Source organism: Phoca vitulina, unplaced genomic scaffold (genome assembly GCF_004348235.1).
Source record: "Phoca vitulina isolate PV1807 unplaced genomic scaffold, GSC_HSeal_1.0 scaffold6, whole genome shotgun sequence".
NCBI lineage: Eukaryota > Metazoa > Chordata > Mammalia > Carnivora > Phocidae > Phoca > Phoca vitulina.
Window position 1 is genome coordinate 53,339,216 of NW_022589709.1, and position 27,664 is coordinate 53,366,879.

A 27,664-nucleotide genomic window follows, 5' to 3' on the forward strand; every position below is an offset into this window, starting at 1 on the left:
CACCAAATAAAGGAGTAGGTCATAAAAGATAAAGAATGGGACTGAGGACATAGGATCCATCACAGGAGGGATATGAAGGGTGCCCCAGTTGACACCTGCATAGCAGGCCTGGACCAAAAAGGACATCCTGGAACAGGAAGACAGAGGGTCCTGGAAGGGAAATTTCAAGGAAGGAAATTGAAGCTGATAGATGTTGGATGTGTTGAGTGTAAACTAATACTGGTCAGTTCCTGAGAGGTATCAGAGCTTTGGAGGAAGACATAGTGGAAGGTAGGGAAAAAACTGGCAGATGAAAAAGGCAGATGGTTAAAAACTCAGGAAGATAGAACAGAATAGTCAAAACCAACGTTATTTTAAGTAGCTTCTGCACATGAGGTTGATTTTTCTCCATCTTGAAAGAGCTCAGCTCTCATAAATATCCTTTTCCAATCTTAAAGTATCCACATGTAACTATAAACATGATTTCTCTGAAAACTGTATCTGAAAGTATAAAACATACTGAACCCACTTGAAAAGAATTAATGTACCTACATAAATAAGACTGAACACTTGAAATTCCAAAATCTGCTATTAGGAAAAACACCTTTATAAATAGTCAATTCACCAACGAGGAAACCTAAAAGGAAATAAATACAAAAAGATACTAAATCTCACTAGTAATTAGGGAAGTACAAATGAAAGAAAGTGAGTTACTATTTCATACCCATGATATTGGCAAAATTTAAGAGACTAACGAGACTGAGTGTTGGGGAAGTTCTGGAAAAACTGGAACTCTCATATATTGCTGCTAAGAATTATGTAACTTTAGAGAGAAAACAGTAATACCCAGCAAAACCAAAGACATCCCTACCCCTTTTAGATGTTACCATGTAAATAAACTCTTACTCATTTGCACAAGGAGAATGCATAAAAGGTTGTTTACTGAGAATCATTTGCAAGAGGAAAAAAATTGGAAACATCCTAGCTGCTCATTAGTAGGGTAATGAACATGCTGGTGTTTATTCCTATAAGAGAATAGTATACAGCAGTTTAAAATGAATTATTTGAGCTACATGTATGAATATGCACACTTAGTGAAAAAACCAGTTGCAAAAAAGGCATACATATTATGTATTTATATAGAATAAATAATAAAAACAAAAATGTTATTTATGCATACACGTATGTAGTGATAGCATAAAAACATACTATAGAAAGGATATGCACCAATTATAGGATATTGGTTAGCTCTAAATAGGAAAAAAAAGGAAAAATAAAAAGGTACATTATATCTAACATTCTAAAAAAAAAAGGCAAAGAGATATCTGGAGCAAATACGGCAATGGTTAACATTTGTTAAATGCACATTTTTTCCTATGCTTTTCTGTAAGTTTGAAATTTTTCATAATTAAAACTTTTATAATAAAAAATGCATTAAAATACACAGCAACCAATTACAATATGTAGTCTTTATTTGGATTCTGAATCAAAAAAACAAACTAGAAAAAGCACACATGCACACATACACCCACACACGAAACAATTGGGAATTTAAATACTGACTATATGTTGATACTAGGGAATTTTTGTTAATTTTTCCCTTGGTGTGATAATAGTTTTAAAAGGGGAGCCTTATCTTTTAGAGATATATACTGAAATATTATGGATCAATAAATGTTGACACATGATTTTTAGATATCTCTTCAAAATAATACTGAGCGTGTTGGGGGTTAAGCTGCTGGATGAAACATGACTGGCCATATGTTCCTAAGTTTTTCCAGTTGGGTAACAGTCACTGTGTGGTTGTCATACTCTTGTTTCATTATGTACGTGTTTGAAATTGTCCACAATACATTCAAACAGACAAAAAATGTCAAGCTCAACGTTTAAATCAAAATTAAGATATGCAAATTCTGGAGTCCCTGTTAAGAAATAGGAATAACTGTTTAAGAGTGCACTGAATTAAATGGCATGTAGGTCTCCAGCTCAGGGACACAGCCCAATTTTCATGGCTCTGAAGTCCTCTAAAAGATATAAAGACCACAGATTCCTAAGTACCCCATGCCAATTAAACTGACTTTCTGGAAACTGTCTGCTTCATGACCCTACCCACACTGAAAGAGTTATGCCTCTCATTTTGCTGAGAGAAGTGAATTCATTTTTCTGCCAGGTGAATAATGTAGGGACTCAGGAATTTTAATGCTGCATTTACTTCTTACTAACTCAGTTGAGGGAAAAGCATCTGTTAAAATTCTTGAGCATACAAGATCCAGTGTTTCTTATTAAAACAGAAGAAGGCAAGGAATTAAATCAAATACATCTAAGCTAACTAGTTCTAACTACTTCTTAATTTTATTGGACTTGAAAAAAATTGGTATCCAATTCTTTAAAGGTCTACAAATGAATGTATTTTTCTTCTTGATCAACTACAAAATTATACAATGTCAAACAACTTACATGCCTTTTCTGTTCTGAGAAGTTGGTATTTACAGTTTTCATAGCAACATAAAATTTTTTTCTTTTTAGAAATGAGAAACATTATTTTTGTAATTCTATTTGTTTAAAATAACATTTGCCAAGAAACCAAACTCCAAAATGTATTTTCCAACTGCAGCTTTGAGTTTATGCCACTCAAAAATGATTATAATTTTAAAAGTTCAACATAATATATAGAAAAAAATGTTTTGTTCAATGCAGATTTTCACACCCTTGGCATTCTTTTCACATTTATTTGTTATCAGAGTAAAGATAACTATATTACATTTCTGGAAATTAAATATTTTTAGAAATCGTACATAGAGAAGAAGGCAGTTTGCCAAACAGAGACAAAATAAGGATTTTACCAAAACAGCAATCAAAAGAAAACATATGTATCAGAGGATTAACTGCTCTATTCATTGGAGCCATCTCCCTCTAAAGGAAATTATTTTTTAATTGTCTTATGGCTACTAATGTCATATGAAGCTACTCTAGCTGTTAATATTTGTGCTTGTTGACATATGACCTGTGACTAACACTGGAGCCTAAAGAAAGCAAATTTCCCTTTCATTATCTGCCAGGTGACATGAATCCCCGAGTGTGCACTACATCCTCCTCCTTCTGGATAGAACTCTTTCTTCTATAAACAACTCTTCTCAAGAAGGAGCCAGAACATTACCATATAAGTTCTCTTTGGTGGAGTCAGCCACCAAGAGCAAGGATCATGAAGAGTAGCCTCAGCTACTCCCTTAGTAACCAGCAGCCCTCATTCCTTACAGACATCTGAGGGCCACTAAGCACACCATCCTGAGAATGCCTATTACCACACAGTTGGAAGACATAGACACAGATAACTATAATATAGGCAAGGCATACTGCTCAAAGGCTGATGAATACAGTCCACAGCTGAACACCACCTCACGGACCCTCCAGAGAGTGAGCTTCAGGTTTGGCGGCCAGGACTTCAGAGAGGATACAACATCTTCACTGAGCCTTGAAGGCTGACCAGGATGTCAACAGAGAGAGATGGGCTTGCGTGGAGGTATTCCAGATGGAATTTGCAACTCTTGCAAAGGGGAGAAAATGCTAGATGCTATAAAAAAAAAAGGAGAGCTGTCAGGTTTGGCTGAACTCTGAGTTTGTGCAGGTGAATCCAGGCAGGAGTATGTGCTGAAAGAGTAGCCTATGGAGGGTCTTGCATGGAAGTGTTAGCAGTTCTTACATGAGGAGTGAGCATGGCAGCTACAGTCATCCAGACCCTTGTATGGTTGCCCATCAATCTACATACTTGGCTTTACCTACACATACTGCCCCCCTGCAGTGACACTGTATTCCCCTAGATTTGCCTACCAGGACTGAAACCACATTTAAGTCAATCAAGTTTCCATTCCTTTGATTGACATTTTTTGTCAGTTAGTAGAGAGGGTGTCAGAATGAAAACTGGTTTGAGGGGCGCCTGGGTGGCTCAGTCAGTTCAGCGTCTGTCTTCAGCTCCGGTTATGATCTCAGGTCTTGGGATCAAGCCCCGCATTGGGCTCCCTGCTCAGCAGGGAGTCTGCTTCTCCTTCTCCTCTGCCTCTGCCCCTCCCTGCTTGTGCTCTCTCTCTCTCTCTCTCAAATAAATAAAATCTTAAAAAAAAAAAATAATGAAAACTGGTTTGAGCTTATTATCCATTTGTTCTTCACTCAGCAAGCACTCAGCGCTTAGTGTGTGCTCTGCGCTGGGCCGACCATGAGGGAAAGCAAGTTGAACAAGACCTTGACTCAGCACCCGGGAGGTCTATAGTATGTAGAGCCACTGTGAAAATTTCAGTTTCTTAAAAGTTAAACAAGTACCTATTCTAGAAACAATTCTACTCCTAGGTATTTGTACAAGTGGAATGAAAACATAATTCACCAAAAACAAACAAACAAAAACCTTGTAAAGGAATGTTCACAGCAGCTTTATTCACAGGAGCCAAAAATGAGAAATAAGCCAGGTGTCCAACAACAGAAGAATAGGGAACTGTGGTAAATTCATCAATGCAAGATGACTCGGTAGTAGAAGGGAACCAACTACAGACTCATGCAATGCCATGGATGCATCTCAAAACCATGCTGAGTAAAAAAACCTGAACACAAGAAGGTACATAGTGTCTGATTCCATTCCATTCCATTCTAGAATTAAGCAAATTAACCTATGATGATGGAAAGCAGAGGAGTAGTTGCTTCTGGGGGTAGGGACTGGTTGGAAAGGAGTAGAAGGGAGCTTTCTGGAGTGATGGAAATTTCTGTGCCTTGATATTCTTTTCACCAGATTGAAGAGAGTTAATAGGGGAGCATTTCACTGTATTGTGAGTTATAACTCAAACAAAACAAACTATATAAAGAATCCTAGAGTCTAAAGGGAAAACAAATGCAAAATATTGTAGAAAGGAACAAAAGGGTGTACTGGACACATAGGATTACACAAGAGAGATTCCTAACCCAGACAAAGAAGGTTTGGAAAAGCATCTAGAATTAAGTGACCCTGGAGCTCAGTCTCGAAAGAGGAGTAAGAGTTAACCAGGATGGAAGAAAAGGGTAGTAGAGAAGATATTCCTGACAGAGGAAGTAGATGTACAAAGTGGGTGGGGGTGTCTGGAGACAGGATGGAGGAGAAGGAAAGGCAGCTAAGAAGTTAAAGGCCAGACCTGGCCCCCAGGCCCAAACACATAACCTCCTGGTTCTTCTTCAGGGAGGACCCCTCTCAGCGCATGGCACCTTTGAAAAGGCCCAAGGAAGCGAACCCAGAAAATCTCTAAGAAGACTGGACACAAACCCTTATCCACAGGCCCAAGTGCTGACCTGGGGGGTAAACAAACTCTGTCTTAAATTCATGTTGGATTTGGTTTTCAAAAGACAACCCATATGGTGAATCATGTTGGGATATGTCACTTGGATTTCAACCGTTCCCAAGGGAGAAAAAATGTATTTGAAGGGTGTGCCGTAGGCAACGAATTTATTTCAACATCCACTTACATCAAGTGTTTGCTCCACTATATTTCAAGGAACAGTAGTAGCCTCTGCAAGATGCTGGGCTGGACAGGAGGATGCTGTGGTTAAATACTAGGATTTGGGAAGCACCACTTTTGGGCACACATGAGCACAATAAAAGTTTTTGAAAAAGCTGGGTAATTGCAAAACCAGCATTTCCCAATATTGTCATTATGAGACCTGTCCATCACATAACACCTAGTGACAGCCAGTAGACTTGTGGAACATGTTTTGAGACGCGACTTCTTAGGTAAAACCCAAATGAGATGTAAGTCTTTCAGGCCACCAGAGCCATTGCCTGGAAGCGGTCCAGGGGCTCAAGTCTTCAAATGCACTTCCTCATGATTTATAGCTTTCTTAATGCAAGGTATAGTAACAAGTGATAACTCTGTCTATGGAGTACCTCCAAAGTTCCAGCTATTTTATGCTTTGTCTTATGTAATCCTCTTACCACCTCCAAAGCGGATACTATCAGAAGTCCAATTTTATACACAAGGAAGCAAACACACCAAGTAATCTTAAATACGTGCTTAAAATTGCACAGGTAATAAATGACAGAGCTGGAATATGAACCGAGGCATAATTTCCAACCCTTCTATCTTAACCACCATGCCAGTCAGCCATCTCCACTGTGTAATATTAACTTAGTGCATTCCTTTGCGCATTCATTTGTTCGTGTCTCCATGCATTCAAATCCCTCACTTAAAAATGAAGTGCTGATAAATTCATGTCAAGTTCATTACATTGGAAAATACATTTTTAGTCTACGTTTGCTGAAACCGAGTTTAGGAGATGGTAGAAGGTGGATCCTTTATCTTCTCACTTTTGATTATCAGGAGAATACCCTATCACCTACTTTTATCTCAGGAACGTATCTGGTCTTGGTCATTCTGGCCAAAAATGGTATTGACAAATAAGTTTCAGCCCTAGTGGCTTTTCTGGGTCAGGGTTGATTCAGTCATTGAATTAAGCCCTTCATGAAACACATTTTCTGGAATTTTCCTGAACCATAGATTCTCAAAGCTGGCCAATGGACTCTATTAAAAAAAAAAGAAAAGAATTATCTCTAAAAAAACTAAAAAATCATCACCAATAACCATCACCAGAAGTATTATAAACTTGTAGAAGTACTTTAAGAAAATAAGTATTTTACCTTTAAGCCCTGCTTGACTTATAAAAAGAAGAATTTAATTGTGTCCCTATGTGGGTTGGTGGGTGTGAATCTATCTTAACTAGTAGGTAAGAGATTGAATCTGACAAACGTATCTGCAACATCTACATAGCAATATATCTGTATCTCTTATCTGACAAGTATTTTAATTTACTAGCAGCACGTTGTGCTAAAATCCTCCCATACTCTTACCAGGAGGAATGACAACTTTTTGTAGTAGGGTAATTTTAATGAGATTTTTCCCAATACTTCCTTTGCTCTCAGGCTCACACAGTTCAATTTCAGGCTTTCTCCCTCAAGTTCATTAAGGCATCTTGGACAGAGGAAGCTCACAAAAGACGAATTTAGTTTCTGATCTTTCACAATGCTTTACCCTCAGGCTATTTGATCAGCATTAAATAAGTAAAAATTTTTTTTAATGTGTAAAGATAGTTCAGTGGAATACCCTAAAAGAAAGCTAACAGCCACTCCCCCAACCCCTTTCAGTACTGCTGCATTAACTGGAAGGCACCTTTATATTCTCAGCTGGTCAATTCCCAGACCCCCTTTCAGGGGGATGTGATTCCAGTCTGTGGTCCCCAGAGAGACATCAGTGCACAACTGCACTTTTTCACACTGGAGCCTGGATGCAAAATATGGCCTCATTACTACATGCCGACTAACAGACCATCACATTTTGGCCAAAATGTTTCTTACATTTTCTCCATCTGATCTATGTGCCAATGAAGAGGAGCTTGCATATGCAAAACTCTGTGAGCGTGTTTTAGAGCTCATGCTGAACAGAAGTGTCAAGCATCTAAAAATATAGGATGAGCTCTACTTGTGTATAATCTATCATGCCAATCTGGATAATTTAACAAATAATCAAAAATAGTACAGCTTTGGGAGAAATAAATTTGTCAGGAGTCAGAAGTTGAACCTACTCATGGAAGTAATACAGCTCTGAAAACTTAAGTTTCTTAAAAGAGGGTTCACTTTTAATCAGCTGGGATATACATTAAGCTTCCATATTCTTGTTTTAAGAACATCCTCAAAACATAACCATATGGAAGCAAGTAAAGACAACACAATATACATACATCCAAGAGTTTAGGCTTATATAATTTTAAGAATGTTTAATAGTTCCATATTTACCATGCTAAAATAAGAAGAAGAAAAAAAAACCAGCAGAGCTAAACAGTTAACTGCAAGGGCACATCTGAAATGACAAGAATATAAGCTTAAGATCTTAACATACAGATTCCAGAAGCTTCTGGCAGAGTCAAGTATGTGAATTCTCTGACTTGTAATATCACACCATCCCATCTTCTGCCATCTGCCTCTAGCAAATGTCAGTGTATTCCCAGGATGGAAACAAAAAGCTTCCTTTCTGAATCATTCCTACAAAGACTTCAAAAATACGGCCTACTGCAGTTGAGCATTATTGCCTTGAATTCAGGATAAAATACAAAACCATAGCCTCCTTCAGTAATTCAGAAGAATCAAGAATTCCCTCATCTAAATGACTAGTGTCTAAATTGAACGAGGCAAACACTTACAGACTCCTATACTGACAGCCCAGTGAAAGGCCAAACCATTTTTGAGAAATGGGAACTAGAGAACTCACAAGCTACAAGAAAGTACTGAGGCTTCCAAGGACATGTTAGAAAACAGAATGTTAAAAACACCTCCCTATTTGGGGTTTTTCACGAAGAGGTCTTCGAACATGCAATTTCTGTTTTCTGTTGCTGGAGGATTTAGGAGACTCTCAGAGTGCAATGCGCTTTTTGCAGTGTTACAACATTCTATATGATTAATTGATTGCAAATCACTGCAGAGGGTGCCAAGATCACTGGTAGGAAGCAGGTCATTAAATAAAATTAAAACTCGGCCAATGTTTTGCTTGTAAACGTTACTTCCAAAGCCTTACAGCACCATTCCTTACAAAATGGCCTCAATTCACCAGAGAAGCAGAGTGTCCTATATTTTTGGCCGATGATCCAAATATTCTATATTTAATCCAAACATCCAGCATGTTATGTTTTAGGAAGAAAAAAGCTGTGGTGTAATGAAATTTGCACAAAGAGAGCTATGGAAAAGAGTCATCATGAAAATAATTAAATTTTGCACAGCCTTACTGTGAAATTGTTCTGTGAAAGGTCCAGAGTCCTATCCTGCATAACTGGAAACTTTGCAAGATTACATTTTTCCTTAGGTAAATCTTCAAACCAAGCATTAATGTTTCAAATTAAATTGAATTAATATGTCATCCAGAAAGAGAATGGAGACCCTGGCCCCTTATCCAAGGAAACGCAACAGTGATTTATCATGGCAAATTAACATCTCCACAGATCAAAACTTGGGCCCAGTTTTTTTGTTTTTTTTATTATCTGGCTCAAATCTGTGCAAAACAACAGGGCAAGACTTCTCCCCCTCAGCCAGCTGTGTCTGGGAATTGACCAGCTGAGAATATAAAGGTGCCTTCCAGTTAGTGTAGAGTAAAGCAAAGGGATATATTTCTTAAGGTGCCACCACACTTAATTTTAAGATTGCTATCATCAATATGTAATCTCTCAGGCAGTATTTTAAGTCTGACAAGTTAGAAAGTTATGCCAGGGAAATTGGTTCACATTCTAGGAGTATATTTAACTAAACAAATAGTGTTTGTTTTGCCTGGGGAAATACGCTAGACTGTTAAATAGGATTTAGCAAAAGAAAAAGAGTTTAAGAAATTATTTCATTGATGTTGAGCTAACTGCCCATGTTTAATTTACTGGTGTTCGAGCTACTATATGGTTAAAAAAGAAATACCCCAGTGAACAGATACGTTGGCTTAGTTATTGATAAAATAGATAAATGCTAAGTTGTTTATGTGCCATCTTCCTAAAATGATAGTGATGGGTTCATTTTTATTTTTAGAATAAATTAAAACATTTTATGAAGAACACATTTTAACTTTTTACAGTTTTCATTTGCCATACAAGGCTATATGGGGCTATACATAATGTTCTAAATGGAAAAATAAATCACACAAAGAGATGCTCTCTAGAGTTGTACAAAGAGTACCTGTACCAATCTGTTAAATACGACTATACATCAGTAAACACATTTATTTCAACATTAATAAGGAAGAAAAGTTGATAACTGAATCCAGTTAGGTATTAACGGCAAACAATCTTACAGTTACTCTGACATTTTAAGAATGCCGTTTAACATACACCCATCTTACAGGTTTTGAAACTCAGTGGATCCAGTGAGCTAGCCTCCTCTCGCCTGCATGCATTAACCACCATCACACCCCATGTAACTTTGTCTTTTCTCAACCTTTTCCCGTGCCTCAGTCGAGTCAAGCATTGTGGCTCAAGCTCACAGGTGCTGTCATTTCTGCTAAAGAGTATGGACCTTGACGCCTTCATTCATGTCATAAATATTTATCAAATGTTCATTTTATGCCAAACAGTGTGCTTGGTGCTTCTGAGAGAGCAATTAACAAAGGAGACACATGCAGCTCCCTACCCCTGTGAAGCCTATTCTGTACTGGGGCAGGCAGACATTACATAAATTGTTACACAGGTAATTAATTCAAATTATGGTAAGTGCTAATAAGAGGTACTTCCTGGCAATTCTGAACCTTGATTTTTATCAGTCTATCCAGGACTAATAAGAACAAATTGATTCAGAGTAACCAAACTCAAAAGGAGATTGAGGTCATAAACCAGAGCACAATTTTTAAATTTCAGAGTAAGGAATGGTTCAAACCAAAATACTGTTGGCCATTCTCAACATTTTCTTTCTAGTTGAAAACCTACTCAGGGAACTCAAGTACAATTATAAGATTTCCTGGGGATATATTGACATAATGCAACCATTTACATAATGTAACCAGTAAGGGTTGGAAGTTCTATAGGTATGGAAGCTCTATATGCCAAACTGAGATGTTCAGTCGTGTGGCCAGAATATTTCTTACATTTGGTTCTGGAAACATAGTTGACCAATGTAAATTGTTCCTCTATGGAGAGGAACAAAGGGAAGCTACCGGCTGTGCTATTGAATGCCATTTAACATGCCTCCCAGGACAGTTGCGGCACAACCGACACCCCCTCGCAGACCAACACAGAAAGGTAGTTCTGCTTTATATTAGAAAAGATTTCCATTCTGAGTTAAAAAAAATATTTTCAAAATTTAGCTTTTTTTCTAAATCTAAATCTTACCGGCTTTAGTGGCATTTAGGAGACGCTTACATCTTTATCGGTACACCACCCTTGAATCACAATCAGAATTAATTACTTCCAGAAGGTAGGAAGGAAGCAGATATTCCCCGGATCCCAGGACATGCCAGGCATTTTTCCCCCCTGTAGTTCTGTTAACACTTCCTTCCAAATTGTACAGATGGGGAATTAAGGCTTAAGAATCATGCAGCCTTAGGAGCCAGAGTTAGTGTTTGAACTGAAGTTCTCGAACATCAAGCCCAGCACTCCACATTGGCAGTGCAGGGATAGAGGGCAGGCTGGCTGCTTTGGAATCACCTAAGGAGAAATGTTCGATACACAAATGTGTAGGCTCCAGCCATGTCCTACCAAATGAGAATCTCTGAACAGAGCAGTTCATACTTTCATTGCATTTTCCCAGAAATCCTGAGGTGTAGCCAACTACAGTAACCATGGTTCCAGCAACCAATCCCACCCATGACACCTTACGTCTCTTCAGCCTCACCGTTAGACAGTAGCCCTCCATGACACAATCACAGGACTTTGAATCTGGAGTCGGGGGTGAGGAGGGTCTCTCCAAGTTTTAAGCCACTGACCGTAAAAACTCTTCCCATTCAACACTATTTTTCTAAATTCATCGTTTCGCAGAGACTAAACAAAAAGTAAAAGAGAAAAGTTGCCTTACTTGAAAAACCCAGTGACAGTAACTATTATCTCACAAGATTGCTTTAAAGAAAAAATGAGACCATGAATTCAAATGTGTTTTTAAATGGCATGAAGTACCATATACTATTTCATTATTAATTCAACCCAAAGTGAGTTGGGATAAAATTTCCAAACCAGGAGGAGTATAACTTTCTCTCAATTTAAGTGGATTAAAAAAACAAACCAAACAACAAAAAACAAAAACAAAACAAAACAACAAAAAACACTCATTTTTACAAATAAACTTTTACTATAACACAGCCAATCTCATTCTTTACACATTGTCTCTGGCTACTTTTGAGGTACAATGGCAGAGCTGACCATATGTGACCAAGACCTGATGGCCCGGAAAGATGAAAACATTCACTATGTGGTCCTTTAAGAAAAAGTTTGCTACCCACTGAGCCAGATGGCCATATTCTTCTCAGGCAGACATAAATTAACAGTCCTCAGCTGAACACTTCACATTTTAAGCAAGCCCTACAAAATGGAACCTCCATTGCAGGAGGACACAGGGATGAGAAAGGAGTCCTAGAATCTGATCTGTGGAAGGGAAGATGCTTCCTTTCCCAGTTTTGGATCATTGTCTCATGAGTCAATACGACTGATAGGAGCATGCTTTATCCTTCAGGTATGTTTGGTACGTAAACGGTTAGAACTTCTCTTCCAAACCCAACCCTCAATCACTTTAAAAATAAAGTCATACAAGGGGCACCTGGGTGGCTCAGTCAGTTAAGCATCGGTCTTTGGCTCAGATCATGATCCCAGGGTCCTGGGATCGAGCCCTGCATCTGGCTCCCTGCTCAGCGGGGAGCCTGCTTCTCCTTCTCCCCTGCTTGTGCTCTCTAGCTTTCTCTGTATCTCTCCAATAAATAAATAAAATCTTTAAAAAAAAAAAAAGAATAAAGCCACACGATACTAGAAAAGCCAAATATGTAGTCCATAGACCACATACGTGTGTATATGTATATTTACGTATATATTTACATGAATGTATATATTTTTTCTTGTTTTAAGCTAAGGATGACCCAAGGCCAGACCTAACCTCTGGAATCATTCATACTGAATGGACTCTCACTTCAGCAGCTTGTTGAAACCAAATTGGAACCCAGGGTGGGAATGAACAGGCAGCCACATGGCTGGCTGCCTGCCTCTGAATCCACCCACCTGCTGGTTTTACTCTCCTGCTGTGTACTGGGCTCTATGCGCTAAGGCAGGATGGCCCTGGCCCAGTTGGCTCACACAGCCAACCTGCCCCCAGAGAACTATGCAATCAGGAAGCTGGCAGTCAGTGCCGGGGGCTCACCAGGCCCTACAAGCAAATGGCATGTTTCCCTTTCCTGGTACAAAATCTGCAAAAGGCAAAAGTCAGTCATCTACACTTGTCAGTGAGATAGATTAAAATTAAGCCTCTGAGCCCAATTCTTTATAGTCTTGCCATGATGTGGATTACTGAGAGCAAGTAATAACCATGACTTCCTTAAAAATGTTCCCAAAGTGATAATCAAAATTCCATAGGAAAAAGAGTTGCCCAGTAACTTCCCAATAGATGTATCTGGACAAAAAGTTGATGTCATAACGAATGTTCTCAACCCTTCAGTTTTTAGTTCACTTAAACAACTCAAAATAAAGGCATCTAATATCCCTCCCATTCAGAGAGAGCTCAAAGTTCCCAAGCTCCTTCATTAGGGCATAGGTTTGGAAATATGGTCTAATGAATCTACAGACTCAATATTTTCTGCCCCATGTTCTATGTGTTGACATATAGGATTGATAACATATCAATAAGCAGATATAGATTATTTATCACAATTTTACAAGTTCAACTCACTTCCCTAACCAAGTAAAAAAGACTTGCAATGTAGTTATATTACAATTCAACTTTAATATATTAAAAAAAGTTTAAAGCTTTCATGATACCTAAAAATACTGCAATGAGAAAAATAATCATTTTATCCTGTGTTAAGGGCTAAACTTCTTTCCCCGCCAAATTCATATAATCAACTCCTAACCCCCATTACCTCAAGATGTATTTGGAGATAGAGTCTTCAAAGAGGTAATTACGTGCGGTCATTAGGGTGGACCCTAAACCAATATGAATGGTGTCCTTGTAAGAGGAGGATGTTAGGACACAGACAAGCAGGGGAAGGGGGGAAGCCAATGAGAAGACACAGGGAGAAGACAATCATCTACAAACCAAGGAGAGAGGCCCTCAGCAAAACCAACCCTGCCAACACCTTGATCTCAGACTTTCAGCTTCTAGAACTGTGAGGAAATAATTTTCTGTTGTGTAAGCCTCCCAGTCTGTGGTCCTTTATAATGGCAGCCCGGGGAAACTAACACATCCCTCTTTTCAAATATACTTTTGTCCTTGAAGTTTATGGTATCCAGTGCCAGTTTGACTTTTGTGAGAAATTGCCTGAGGTCTTTGGCAAGACTTCTTTCCACACAGATTACACAAATAAGGCGCCCATTTCTGAATTATGGAATATTTTAAAAACATTAGAAATTATCATATAGTCACTTCTTTAAAACTGTTACTTAAATACTAACTATAGCATGGGCTCTTATTGGGAAATTTTCTATTTTTTTTCCATACATAAAAAACATGTCAATGAAAGTTTAACACAGCTGTCTGTATTTAAAAAAAAAAAAAATTGCCAAGATGAAATATTCTGAATACAATGCTTTGAATTTTGACAATATTTTGATGGGCACCAAATCCTAATATGTACTAAAGGGAAACACTCAACACTCTTTTGGAATCCAAATTTAATAAAATTATTCTTCTGCCAATAGCTACATGACTAACACATAAAACCTGGCTCTTGCTGTAAATTTTATCATATGCATGGCAAAACCATAATGCTTTAACTACACTGAATAGGAACTTTTTAGGCAACCTTCAAAAACTGAGGTACAGATAAAAATATAACTGAAAAGGGAGACTAAGAAGATTTCAGACTAATTTCCATACCATAAAGCGTTTTGTCTGGTGTTGAAAGAAAAGGTCACATATAGACTAATAGATGCACTGTATAAATAGTTCTAGAATTCCAAAGCTAAGAGGGGGGGAAAAAATCACGAAAATAAAGTATTTGTTTTGCCATAAAGAAGAGTAATTAAATTGAGCGTTTCACGGGTCCAGTTACATAGCAATTGTCCTACAGGGACTATACAGTTTAAGGAACTTCAAATTTTCTGTAGTCTTACTGTAGTCTTCTTGAAGTCTGTGTCCCTCAGAGGAGTACTGATTAAGTTCTTAAAACAACCCCCTCTTCCACTAAAAATAAAATCAAACACCAATTTGTATTTAATGCTCAAACACCCAAGACGTGTGTTCAGGAAACAACTTCCAAAAGTGGAGAGTAGAGTTCTTTAAAGCGCTACCTTCAAAAATATTTACAAGTAACATGGGGTGATTATTAGGGGACATGAAAGAAACAAACCCTATTTAAGAAAATGTGTCTATTGGGAAAAAAAGTGAAGCTAAAGGGTATTTAGGTTATCTGAAGATGCTCAGTATCCATGTGAGCAATGGCCACCACAGTCCCAAATATTGAGAAATATCTTCCAAATGGTAATACTAAAAAACACAGGAAGGGGAAGAAAACAACAATGACAACAATAATAACAACTGGCCCTTAATTGTGAACATCCTGCTGGGCATCAAGCAACATTTATTTCACTTCTATGCCAACTTCTACAGAAAGTACAATTCCAAAGAGCATTCTAGAAATCAACCACATGCAGTGTCCTGGTGAAGAGTGAGGGCTCCGGAGCCAATCCTCCCGGGCTCCACCTGTGGCTCTACCACTGACTAGCTGTGGGACCTTGGACAAGTCACTGAACCTCTCCATACCTCAGTTTCCCCGCTCAGATGGAGAGAAGAACAGAGCCGTCCCCATGGATTGTTGCATGAAAGTGTTTCTCCCCGAAGAACTACAGCACAGGGCTTGAAATTTGGTGTCCCCTAATTGTCGGTGGTGATGGTGGTGGTAGAGCAAAGCAAAATCCAGTTACAACCCGAGCACAACAAAAATGGCTGGTGAAGTTGGACTGAACAAACCAATGAAAAGTCTACCCTCCGTGACATCTAAACACATTCAAGAATCTAATTTACATGCAATTTTTTCCCATCCAGTGCCTCACAGCACACACTGCATTCTAGAGTTTCACATGTCCACTGATCCTACGCCCACAGCACCGGACCAGACAAATAAAGGAACCATTCTTGAAGGAGTTGTCCTCACACAACTGAAACTTAGGGCCTACGGATAAAATCTTCAGCACAGCATTCACTCAACATGGCTAAATGCACATTTCCCAAAAACACCAGCCAAGAACATCAGAGGCAAATTTGGTTGAGTCAGAATAGTGCGAGCCACAGGTCCTCAGGAGTGGTGGCTGAGTGGCCGCTAGCCCAAAGACGCAGCGGCGGACTGTGACAGGGAGCGCAGACACGGCACGGTCCTGAATTCCAGCACCTGGACCGCCACCGTCTCGGCCTTAATGCACAGACCGCCTTCTGCCAGGGCGGCACCCCCCTCCCCCGCCAGCACGCGTAGGGGGCACGGGCGAAGTCTGGCCAAGACCATCAGCAGCGGCTTATTTTGTGCTACTTTCAATGTTAAAAGCTGTGAAAGCACCAGCACGGTTTGAACAATTGTATCTGGCCCCGACCACCCTCCTAAGAACATATATCCAATTTTCATGCCACTTCTCTATCACCTCCTAATCTCCTTCTGTTCTCTCCTCCAGAAACTGCTTATCCTGTTTCAAGGAAACAAACATAAACAGGGTTTTCTGACCAGTTGCAAAACTCCAGTGCCTAACGGCACACACTACATTCTGATCTAATCCCTACTTACACACACGAGGATGTTCCTGAGAGATTCGGGCCAAAGTTAATTTTCCTCTCTTCTGCCAATGTCCTCGGTGTCCTTGGCCTCTGCTGGACACACAATAGCTGAAGCATAAGTACATTTTCTCAGCATTTCCCTTGGCTATCTTTAATTCCTTACATGTGGTGAGACTGGTTTTGGATATAATCACTGTTTATTTCCTTAGTACATTTTCTATCTCCTGCAAGTCTGCTGCCAAATGTTTAAAAGCTTTGTACTTTGAAGCGCAAGTCAACAGAAGAAGATGGGAGATATACAAAAAGAGAGAGATGCTCCTTTTAAACAAAAGCTGAATGTGGTTTAACTCAAACTGAGTTTTTGAATTCTACCAAAGCCAGGATGTAAAACCACCCTGACAAAAACATAAAAAACACCGTAAATAGCGACTTAATGAATCAACACAGCAAAGCAACATTTACCTAGAAAAAGCCTTCTGCAATGTGGTCTCCATAGTACTAAAGTTGCAAGATAATAAAGGGGCTACGTTCTCTAAATTCTGCCTATTTAAAAAAAATCTTAATGAACCATTCCATTTTTTTTTTTATTTAAGGAATATTTGAAATGATGCTTTGAGTAGTGATTTCATTCTCTCCCAGAGGCTGACAAGAAATAAGAACGTTACAGCAGTGACTAAGTAATGCAAAGAATTATCCACTATGAAGAATTCACATCTTTTAGATTAGTAATATATCAACTCTCAGGCAGTGTCAGAATTATTACTCTCTGATTCGGAGTAGCTGAGTACCCTCAAAACTTTCTGTTGCTGAAAAATCATCCAACTGACATACGAAGAATATATATGAAGCATGGCAACAAATCTGCGTCAAGTTCTGAAGATCTCTATACTATTGCTTGTTTTATGTTTCTGAAAGATTTTGCTGTCAGTGATTTATTTCACATCCATGTGGCCAGCCATTTGTTTATTCTATTGCATGCCATCTGTTTTTTGGTAGAGAGGTTTCAAGTTCTTCTCATTCCCTACTTCATATCCCACAGAAAACAATTTATAATAGACATAGATTTAAATCACTTGGATTCATGTGGCATTGGTAACTCGAGCTGCCTTTCATTTATATTTGGCAAATGCTTTAATGGGATTAGCAAATTGTGTTATTATGTGGTACTTAGGAAGATACAACACTTTTTTTTTTTTTTAACAATGACAAATGATGTTAACAGTTTCATTTTGGGGTGTTTAATAGCAGGAGAGATTTCGCTAACATTAAAGGAAATTGCCCTGATAGACAATAAAGTCCTACCACAAACCCTGTCTCTATCTTTTATTTCTGAGAGCCAATGAGTATGCATATCAGAATGTGGTAGAGTCTACAGTGAGGAATGACTTTCCCTTACAAGTGAAGCATCTTGGTATTTATCACTTAAGCCACAGATCTGGAAACCCTGTCTGGTTCTTACATCTTGGTGGCATCCTCACAGCAGTCTAACCATGTTCCAACTTTTCTAGAGGATGGCCCCAGACTTCACCAAAGAGAAGTTTATGCCACAAACTCCAGCTCATCAGAACCAATTTATTCCCCTTCTAGGACTCACTTTGATTTGCTCTGAAGAAGAGCCAACCATTCAGAGAAACAGCTTCTTGTTGAAACCATACAGATGATATTTAAAGTGTTAATTACCATTTTTACAAGAATCCTTGGTGCTTGGGTGGAGAGGGGCTATCTGATGACAGGACCCAGCGGCTGTCCACAATTCATGGTTGACATCCAAGGGCTGAGAAATGTCCAACTGGAGGTCTACTTGATTTTCACTAGTCCTTACCAAATCAGAATTAGCTATATTCTGGGGATAAGTAGCATCCTGGACACCTGATAGAGTCGATTTGTTGTAAGAGTTAAGTGACATTTGTACTAAAGCTTCATTAACGAAGAATGAATTTTCATGACACAAACTCTCGGATCGATTAAGTTCCATTACCTGTGTAAGAAAATACAGAAAAAAATACAATAATTTCTCCAGCAATTTGTACAAGTTTTATAAAGTATGTCTTTCTAATAGTTTTAGCAATCAAGATTTTTAATAAGAGTCTTATACCCATCCCCTTTTACTGAGCTAGTGCCAAAACTTCAATTCACTGTGTCTAGCCTACCTTTAAAAACAAAACAAAAGCAAAAAAACCTAGCAGTCGTGCCCTCTACCACTGAAGTGTTTCCACTTTAAGAGAGAGCAACATTTTCATTTTTGCTGAATAAAATGTTGAAAATATATGCATGAGATATTTGCAATACATGCATGAGGTATTTGCAATAAACGTAATTTAGCCAAGTTGAAAGGAAAATCAGACGCCAACACAGACTTTCCTTATCATCAAGTTTTACAACTTTATGCACTATCAGTAAAAAGCATTTCTGTGCTCAGAGCGCAGCGAAGTAAACTCCTGGGGGGAAAATGGAACTGGTGAACCTGAGTAGAAGGGGTACCAATGGAACACAATCTTCAGAAAGGTTTTAATATCCCTCCCAGCCACTAATTAGTATATGCATGTTAACTTTATTAGTTAACAGACTAGTATTATACTTGCTAAATTCAGTACCTATAGATGCACATTAAAAGCCAACTGATCTGCTAAAAGGTATACCTATACGAAACTCTGAAGGCTAGATCAAGCAAAGGGGTCCTTCAAGTCCAGGAAAGGCAGCATGCTCCCAGCGAGCAGGGCTCCAGGACAAACTTTGCCTTACTGGAGGACTCCTTTCTGTGTTTCTTCCCTGGGGTAAGGGCACCACAGGGTACAACGAGCCCTCCATCCAACAGGAGCTAGGTCTTACAAATTTCCCTATTGTGAGTCAAGACGCATACGCGTGGTCTCGGCAGGTTCCCAGTTTCTGCTACCTACATATTAACTCTTGGGGGCTCTTAACACAGCGGCAAAAGGACAGGCATTTGGTCAGTGTCCCCAGAGTGACCATGATTAAACCCGTCTCTGAGAGGCTGCCTTCTACTCGGCTTCCACAAGCATGGAAGATCCGTACCTCTGTGCTTCTTGGAGCAAACGCTGCGGGAAGGCTACTCTGCCGACCGTGTTTCCAACCACACAGCAGGCTCTGCTGGCCCCGCATCCTCTCCCTTTCCCTCTCCACCAGGCGCTGGCCCTCCCTCAGCCGCTCCAGGTTCTGCTGGTACTCCTGGAGCTGCTGGTCCAGCTCCCCGCGGTTCCTGAGCAGCAGCCCCTCCTGTGACTGGCACTCGACCTCCCGCTCCTGCAGCCGGCCGGCCCTGGCCTCCTGTTCCCGCTGCTGCTGGTCGCACTGGCGGAGCCAGCGCCGCTGGTCCTGCTGCAACTGGTATTGCAGCTTGTGGATGTCGGCCAGCCCCTCCCGCTGCTTCTCCAGGTTGCGGAACTTCTCCTGGTCCTGGAAGGGGCTCCCTCGGAAGGACGCGCCGGCAGAGAGTCTCTCCTGCTGCGGGAGCAGCAGCCTGTGGACCCGGATGTGGCTATCCTGGATGGTCAAGGCGGCCTGTGAGAGCAGGGCAGGGGCAAACAGTCACGGCCTCCACGTGTGTGTGTGCTCGGGATTGCAGCGACCTCTGAACACAAAAAGCACGACCCCATTCTTTCCTCTTAATATTTCTGTCCCTTTTCTAAGTTATCTCCCCAGGCCGACCTTGGCATTGCCAAGAGGCTTATCCCACATTTCCTAGCAGGATGGCTTGGGAATTAATATCCAAAAGAAAAAAAAGAAAAAGAAAAAGGCACAAAAGCCATACTCATCCCCACTTTTGGAAATGCGGTTTTGTTGCTGGTTGTTGGGTAATATTGAAGCAAGTCTTGTGAATAAGAATTCAGTACGTAAATTCACAAGACTGCATTCCTGTTCTATGTCTCGTTCTCTGAGGGCTCTCCACTCAATAATTCACGAGAATTTAAGATTCTGTATAAACCCGGTAGTATCCTTTATTTGAGTCCCAAACCAGAAATTACTTAAGCTATATTACATACATGAAAACATAAAAATAAAAGTCAACCACTTGGAGACTTTTGGTAAATAACCTTTTTATAATGTAATGCCCAAGGATAGCCGTTAATTTAATCTTGAGGAGCTACGTAAGTGGTAAAGCTATCTCGTTACTGTTATTTCTTTGTATTATAGCAGGAAGGTCAGACATAAAGTCTTAAGCTGAAATTCATTTGTTTAATAGATTGCTAACAGGAGGCTGGAATGATTAAGGGAACATAGATACTCTAAAGCCCAGAGGATATTACCAACCAGATTAAAAAAACATTTGGAGTTGTGGTATCTGCCTATGAAAAGTTTGGCAGCATCACAGGAAATAATTGCCAAGATTTGGAAGGGTTCCACAAAACCAAAAAAAAAAGAAAAGAAAAATCTCTGTGAATGCCCTTGGAAGCTTTTAATTTTTTAAGTTCCCATTTAAAGCACAAAGAAGCACAAAAGGGACAAATTGAAAATGGCCACACACTGGGTATGTATGTGTGTTTTGACTCGTTATGAGAAATTATTACTCTCCCAGGAATAAATTCACATTTTTCTTTCCTAAGAATTTTTTAAACTGTCCATGTAACAGATGCCGGGAACATGGGGATTTGACTTGTAGTTCTTTGTTAGAGCAACAGTTCCCTATACTTCTGAAGGTAAAGAACTCAAGGAAATTTTAAATTGGTACTTGTCTTGGAATAAGATTCAAAAAATATATTTGCTGGAGCCTTTTGAAATAAAATTCACGTTTTTAAATTTGAAAACTTACTTCAAAACATTCCAAAACTCACATGAATACTTAATTAAGGTCTTTTAGAAGTTATTAAAACGAGAACAATTATTATCATTGAAAATAGGTACTAATTATCTTTAAATATGAAATAATTAGCACATAAATAACTGTTCAGGACTCTGCTGACTTGGCTAGAGCAAATGGTAGGCTGCACATTTATTAATTCTAATAAATTTCAAGGGCATCAGTATAGCAAAACAAACAAAAATCCAGCATTTTGTACATCAAAACTACCACAGGAAAAGACAACACTCATGAACAGTTCACAATAGGCTAAGTAAGTGCCACCATGAAGCATTCTTCATGTCTACCTAACATTTGAGATGAGACCACTCTCTTCTCTCACATAGAGGTGGACTCTGAAGACTGGATATTCATTTTCACACACCTGATACTTAAATTTAGGAAAGACAATAGCACTTGCTTTTCAAATTTAGGAAAATTCCCAATTTGCTCTCTCAACTTTTGTCTTCTTTCCACCTTCCCCATATACCTCATCTCTAACTCTGCTCTCCTAACTGAGGGATCAAATTTCATTTGCATCTGATTCAAAAATGCATATGTAAAAACTTCAATCATGCATAAGAGATTCAGCTTCAAAAGAGATGAGTACCCCATGAACAGACATCTTCCAGAGCCCACATCCTCAGACCCCCTCAAAAGCCGTGGTTAAGAGAATCCACTGTAGAATTTGATACCTCCCTTCAATCCAATGTGGTGCAAAAATTAGGTCATTTAGGTGAGCTTTTCTGAACCCTGAATCCACAAAGCGTGGCATTCAACATTGAAAAGAAAAGAGATGACCTGTGAATGTTTTCATCAGGCAACACAAGCTAGGATACTCAATGTTTTCATCTCCCAAAAGTTAATGAACTATGCTCAAACTATATTCATTTCTCAGTTAAAATGTAAAAGAAAGAATGTTTTTTTCTATGATAAATCAACTCTAAGAACATCGGTCCCAGGCCAGCATGTTTAATGTCAGACCCCAAAGGTATTCCCATTAGATCTTGCACAAGACAAGGATGCTATTGCCACAATTTCCAGAAGTAAAACAAAGTAAAAGTCAAGAAAATCAAATTGATGTAAGTATTGAAGAATAGCCATAATATCATTACTTTCAAATTTTAGCTTTCTATCTGGCATAGTCCAAAGAATAGAACTGTTAAACAAAAACATCTTCCTTTAATCTAAAATAAGAGATGACAAACAGCATGTTCTCCAACAAGAGGACTAATTACTGCAAAGGTGACAGTTCTCTCCAATTTTGTTCATAAATAGGAAATTTTAATTTATCAGTCCTTGTACGTGGGTAAGAAACTTGTCAGAGTGATTCAAATCTCTCATGAAAGAATATATGGATAAGTATAGAAAAATAGTTAAGAGGAGACTATCACTGTCATATATTCAAATATAATCCAAAACTTTAATTATTAAGATAGGGGTACTAGAGCAATAGGCAGATGATCAATAAGACATAAAAGAAAGAAGTCTTGATGCAAAGTATAAATAAGAAAACATCAAATGCAGCATGACTTCACATTGTTTTCTGGCAAAAACTTAAAGTCAGACTTAATTTTAATCCTCTTTAATATTCAACAGGTCTAAGATAAGAAGTATGAATGGCTAATAAACCAGGGGCAGCAGGGAGGAGTTTAGTTTCAACAGCAACCAAAGAAATGAAAATTAAGGTAATCAGATACCTTGATCTATTTCAAATTGAGGAGAGAGGGATGTTGACCAGTTTGATTATTTGGGTAGTATCTATTAAAAACCTAAAAAAAATAATTCCAGCCATTTATCCTAAGGAAACACTCAGCCATGTTTAAAGAGATTAGTGTACAAGAATATCTAACAGACTTAATAGAGAACTGTAGCTATGAAGAATTCCACAGACTTGAATATTATACAGCCACCAAAAATTGTGCTACAGAATAATAGCTGAACACATAGAAAGGTACATCTTATAGTAGAGTATATATAAAATGATTCTAAAAAACTGGAGGGAGGAGCACCTGGGTGGCTCAGGAGGTTAAGCATCCAACTCTTGATTTCAGCTCAGGTCCTGATCTCAGGGTCATGTGATCGAGCCCCACGTTGGGCTCTGCACTTGGCGTGGAGTCTGCTTGAGAATCTCTCCCTCTCCTTTTGCCCCTCCCCCTACTCAAGCTCTCTCTAAAATAAATAAATAAAATCTTGGGGGAAAAAAAAAAACCGGAGGGATATATACCAACATAACAATAGTAATTCTCTCTGTATAACCACAAGCCATTTTATTTACTTACATCCTCAAATTTTCAACTAATTTATATTTAACACTAACATTGCTTTCATATCATTAAAAGGCTTTTAATCCATATATTGAACAACTGGTTGTATCTGGCCTCTCTTGTGCATGAACTAAGGGATCATCCAACCCTGTAATCCTAAAAGCAAGCACAATTTTTATGCCTGTCTCTCTGTGAAAGACAGTGAGCCATTCGATGGTAGGCTTTGTGGTCCATCTGCCTTTGTATGCTCAGTCCTTAGCACAGTGCCCAGCACAGAGAGAGCACTCAATAAATGTTGGGTGGATGAACACACAAAAGGGTGAAGGAACTCATGAATTATTTAACTGCTGCAAAGGCCCAGGTCCACAGGAGAAAGTGAAAAAAGTTTAGGTGCGAATTTAAGTTTTCACCAGAAAATGTGAAGTCATGCTACACTCACCTAAGAGTTTCACTGTAAACTTCAAGCCAGATCATAGTCATCCATATTTTTTAAAGATATGAACTGTTTTATGGTTTCAGAGAAGAACGGTATAAAAAGTAGGAGTGTTGCCCCATGATTACAAAACCAGGTGAAGTTCCACAAGAAACCAGGGGAGTTACACTTTGGGAATTAGGCATTCTTTTAAGATCATTCACCACCTCTCAAATGTTCTAATTTTTGATGCCTGGGAATCATCTAATAAAATGAATTGCATTAAGAGAAACATCCCCAAGGTCAAAGACTAGAGGAGCACAGTTACCTGAAGGCTGTAGAGGAGCTGGGTTAAATTCTGTATCGCTTGTATAATCTGGAAGATAAAATCGTAAGCGTCAAATTCTGGAAAAAGCGCTCATTATCCAAAAATAAAGAGAGGATAATATATTTCAGGTGTGTAGAGCTCACCTCTGACTGTGAAGAAACTGGGAAGCTTCTGTATTCCACCTAAAATACGTAAAAAATAAGAAAATGAATAATTGCTCTTCTTTTGAAAAGCTGCACTTAGTGTTCCAAAATGTATGACCTCAGGTAAATCATTTCACTCTCTCTAAACTCTTCCATAGTGACCTTCTTTCTTGCCAGAAATCAAAGCCTACAGATTTAAATAACCACTGGATGAGAGCCCCATCTGTGCAAACTCTGCATTTGAGATGCATGGCAACTTTTCACCCAAACATCCCTTTTAAAAACAACAAGGGATGACAGTAAGGAAGCTCTGCACTCTCTCAGTAAGTGACAATATTTACCTTGTGGAAACCACACCATCAACTGAGCTCTCTGTGCCCAGACTGAAGTTGGCCTTCAGGCCAATCTGGCTCCCTGCATCCTGAAGGCCAGATTTGGAAGCTCGAGAACATCATGCCTGAGTTCTAGCTCCCTGTCTCCATGTTTAAGACTCACAAGGCCAAAACGGCCAGTGGTTGGCAGAGGAAACCCAGACCCAGGGGTGGCCCAAGGGTCAGCACCTAGCTGGCCTGCTCCAGATCCTACTGTGAGTTCACTGGAAGCATCTGTGATTGCCTTAGGAAAAGCACTCTCAGCAGAGGCCTTGAGTGGGGCTGGAGACCATCTGCTCCTGGGGACGGTGCGGTCTATGTTTCATTCTTTGTCTCTCTAATGCAGACATTAGAGACACATGTGGACAGTGAGGATTTCTAGTTTCCAGAACTGAACTGAACATTTGTCTATTCATTTATTGCCTGTCTTCCTTCACTAGGATATAAGCCAATGAGTAGCAGGACTTCTTATGTGTATTCAGTGCTGTATCTACAAATTTAACAATGATGCCCCACTTCTAATGGACATTCACACTCCATTCTATAAATAAATATCGTGCACCTGCTGTGTACTCCACTCCTCGTGCTATGGGAGATCACCAGATTCCCTGCCTTCCTAGAGCCTACGGTCCCCTGAACGTTGCTTGTTCTTATCTGAGCAGCTTTAAATTGAAGCTACAAGAAACGGTCAGCTATTGTAATGTTCTCAGGTAACTCCGGACTTGTTAAATTCGATTAGTTCAGGCTGGTGAAGCTCTGAGATCTCAAGACAGCCAGATCCCTTCTTCCTGTCCCTCCCCCACACTCTTCCCGATACTGCCCATAAAAGATTTCTTTACTGAACTGAACCTCTAAGACAGGAAGGATGAAGGATGGAAAAGGACATGAAGTTTAGAGTCTTTAGACCTGTGCCCAGAACCACCCCCACCCCACCATACTGGGCTAAGAACCCCTATTCTCTAGTGAGTTCTAGAGTTCTCTCTGCTCTTGTGGTTCTGTCCCTGCTGTACGGTCCTTACCTTTGTAATAAGAAAATCCTACGCTACAGAATTTTTATACTCTATACAAATTAGAAACACAGAAATGAGTTGAATTATGCTATATGCAGTTACTTATTCCCAAGAACCGCTAAGTTTGGTACCAGACAGAAATGTGTAAGGTCCTATTTTTCATGGAGCTGGTCCGCCACCTTCTGGTGCATGCCATAATTGCAGCTGGTGATTGACACACCAGGTATTTTTCCTTCTGCAGCACTTTTTAAGATTCTTTCAGAAAAAAAATTTTTTTTTAATCTTACCTGATTAAAGAAGCTAATTACAAAATATCCATCACACACACTTTTAAAAGTTTGATTTCAGGTGATCCTACCCTATTTGTTAGTTCATTTTCTCAAATGCCTTATTAAAATTCTTCCAGATAGGTTCACCCAACGAGGGACCTACACAACCTCATTTCACTTACCTGTGACTGAATCATGGAAGGAAAAAAGACCTTAGTGGTGGGAGCCACCACGATTTCCGTTCAAGAAAAAAACTATTACTAACTAACCAGCCCTCCCCTTCTCTCCCTCCCTTCCTCCAGAACAAAGGCAGTTAGAAGCAACAGACTGAAAAGTGAAGTCCGCACTGAAGAGGAGGGAAAAAGTAGGAACGTTTTAAGAAGAAATAAGTCAGAAAGCTTACAGTCAGAGTAAGCAGAATAAAATATTGCATTCCTGTTTTCATTTTGGCCTATGAAGTTTTTTTTAAAAAAAATACTAAATCACAGCCATATCTGCTATGGATTTTTAAAAATCTTTGGACCTGGTGTCTCAGTCATATGTAATATATACAAAAATACATAATATATGAATTATTACATAAATATATGACGTATGTCATTTTTCCACATTAGCATATACTGGTATCTGGTAATGCGCCTAATTTCATTTTAGATAAACTCTTGAGCCCCAGACAACCCCGGGGAGGGCAACTAGCCACCTCCCGGAATCATACTCTTATTCCCAATTTCTGACATCCCAGGTTCATTTGGAAGTAAAGAGGAAGTTTCCTGCATTTAGTTTTTCAATGAGTGTCACAACCTATGTGTAAAACTATGTCAAAAAGAAGGAAAAAAAGGCATTTGGAACCACTTTGCCCCAGGCAAAAATTGGTCAGGTTGATTAAAAGTCTCACAAAAAAGTAGGTGACCATGTGGGTGGAGAGAGGGAAACAATCTGAAATGAGAGGAAGATAAAAGAAAGTGAAAGCAACTGGGGTCCAAGTCAACGTTATTTCTGCCACTTGAGCGCCACCTGGTGGCCCTAGGGACAGCACCGGATGCCTCGACCACCTCGTGGCCAAGCGCTGCTAAGTGTAGCAGGTGACAAGCTAGAGCTTTGCAGGGAGAAAAGCAGAAGCGAGACCAGAAGTAAGAGTGCGCAGACACACAAACATTCGAGTTTTAAATCCTTTTAATTAATAACTTTGAAATTGTTTCTTTGTTTACACCTGCATGATATAGGCCGAGCAAGAACATTTTGAGAAAATTTAAGTTAGAGAGGTTAGAGTGCGGAAATTGCGAACAATTGAGGAAAACACTTGCATACCACTCACTGCCACGGACAGACCAGGACCTGAGGTTAGGCTACTACACAAAGTAACGGGTGCCATTTACTAACGAATCAGTTCACAATACCTTCTCCCCTGCATCAGAGACCGCCAAGTCGGTTCCCACACCCTGGGTGCCAGGGTCCACATCCCAACAGCCTCTTCCTCCTGTCCCTTCTGTGACTAGTGCTGGAAGCACACCAGTGAGACAGAAACAGAAAGGACATCATCAAACATCAGCCAGCGCACGGGGTTCTCGTGTACACAGCTGACACGTATTTCAAAATAAGAAACACAAAAACACACATATTACATACCCTCATTCGAGGGGCCAAAACAGTGCAAAGCACAGAGTCCCTGCCCT

General features: G+C 39.4%; 1 protein-coding gene across 14 annotated transcripts in view; it reads right to left on the minus strand.

Annotated features, from left to right (window-relative positions):
• ARHGEF28 (Rho guanine nucleotide exchange factor 28) overlaps positions 1 to 27,664 on the minus strand; it is a 307,933-nt gene that overhangs the window by 10,700 nt on the left and 269,569 nt on the right. For 6 of the 14 annotated variants that reach the window (XM_032404209.1, XM_032404210.1, XM_032404212.1 and 3 more), the window contains 5 exons: positions 27,389 to 27,489; positions 24,342 to 24,380; positions 24,199 to 24,246; positions 19,430 to 19,915; positions 18,077 to 18,374 (listed from right to left, as the gene is read on the minus strand). In XM_032404209.1, coding sequence (XP_032260100.1) covers positions 18,077 to 18,374; positions 19,430 to 19,915; positions 24,199 to 24,246; positions 24,342 to 24,380; positions 27,389 to 27,489 — 972 coding nt within the window. Of the gene's footprint in view, positions 1 to 1,502; positions 3,551 to 13,827; positions 15,509 to 16,406; positions 18,375 to 19,429; positions 19,916 to 24,198; positions 24,247 to 24,341; positions 24,381 to 27,388; positions 27,490 to 27,664 lie in introns of those variants that run through there. The other 8 variants (XM_032404211.1, XR_004299394.1, XR_004299393.1 and 5 more) reach the window with 8 other exon arrangements.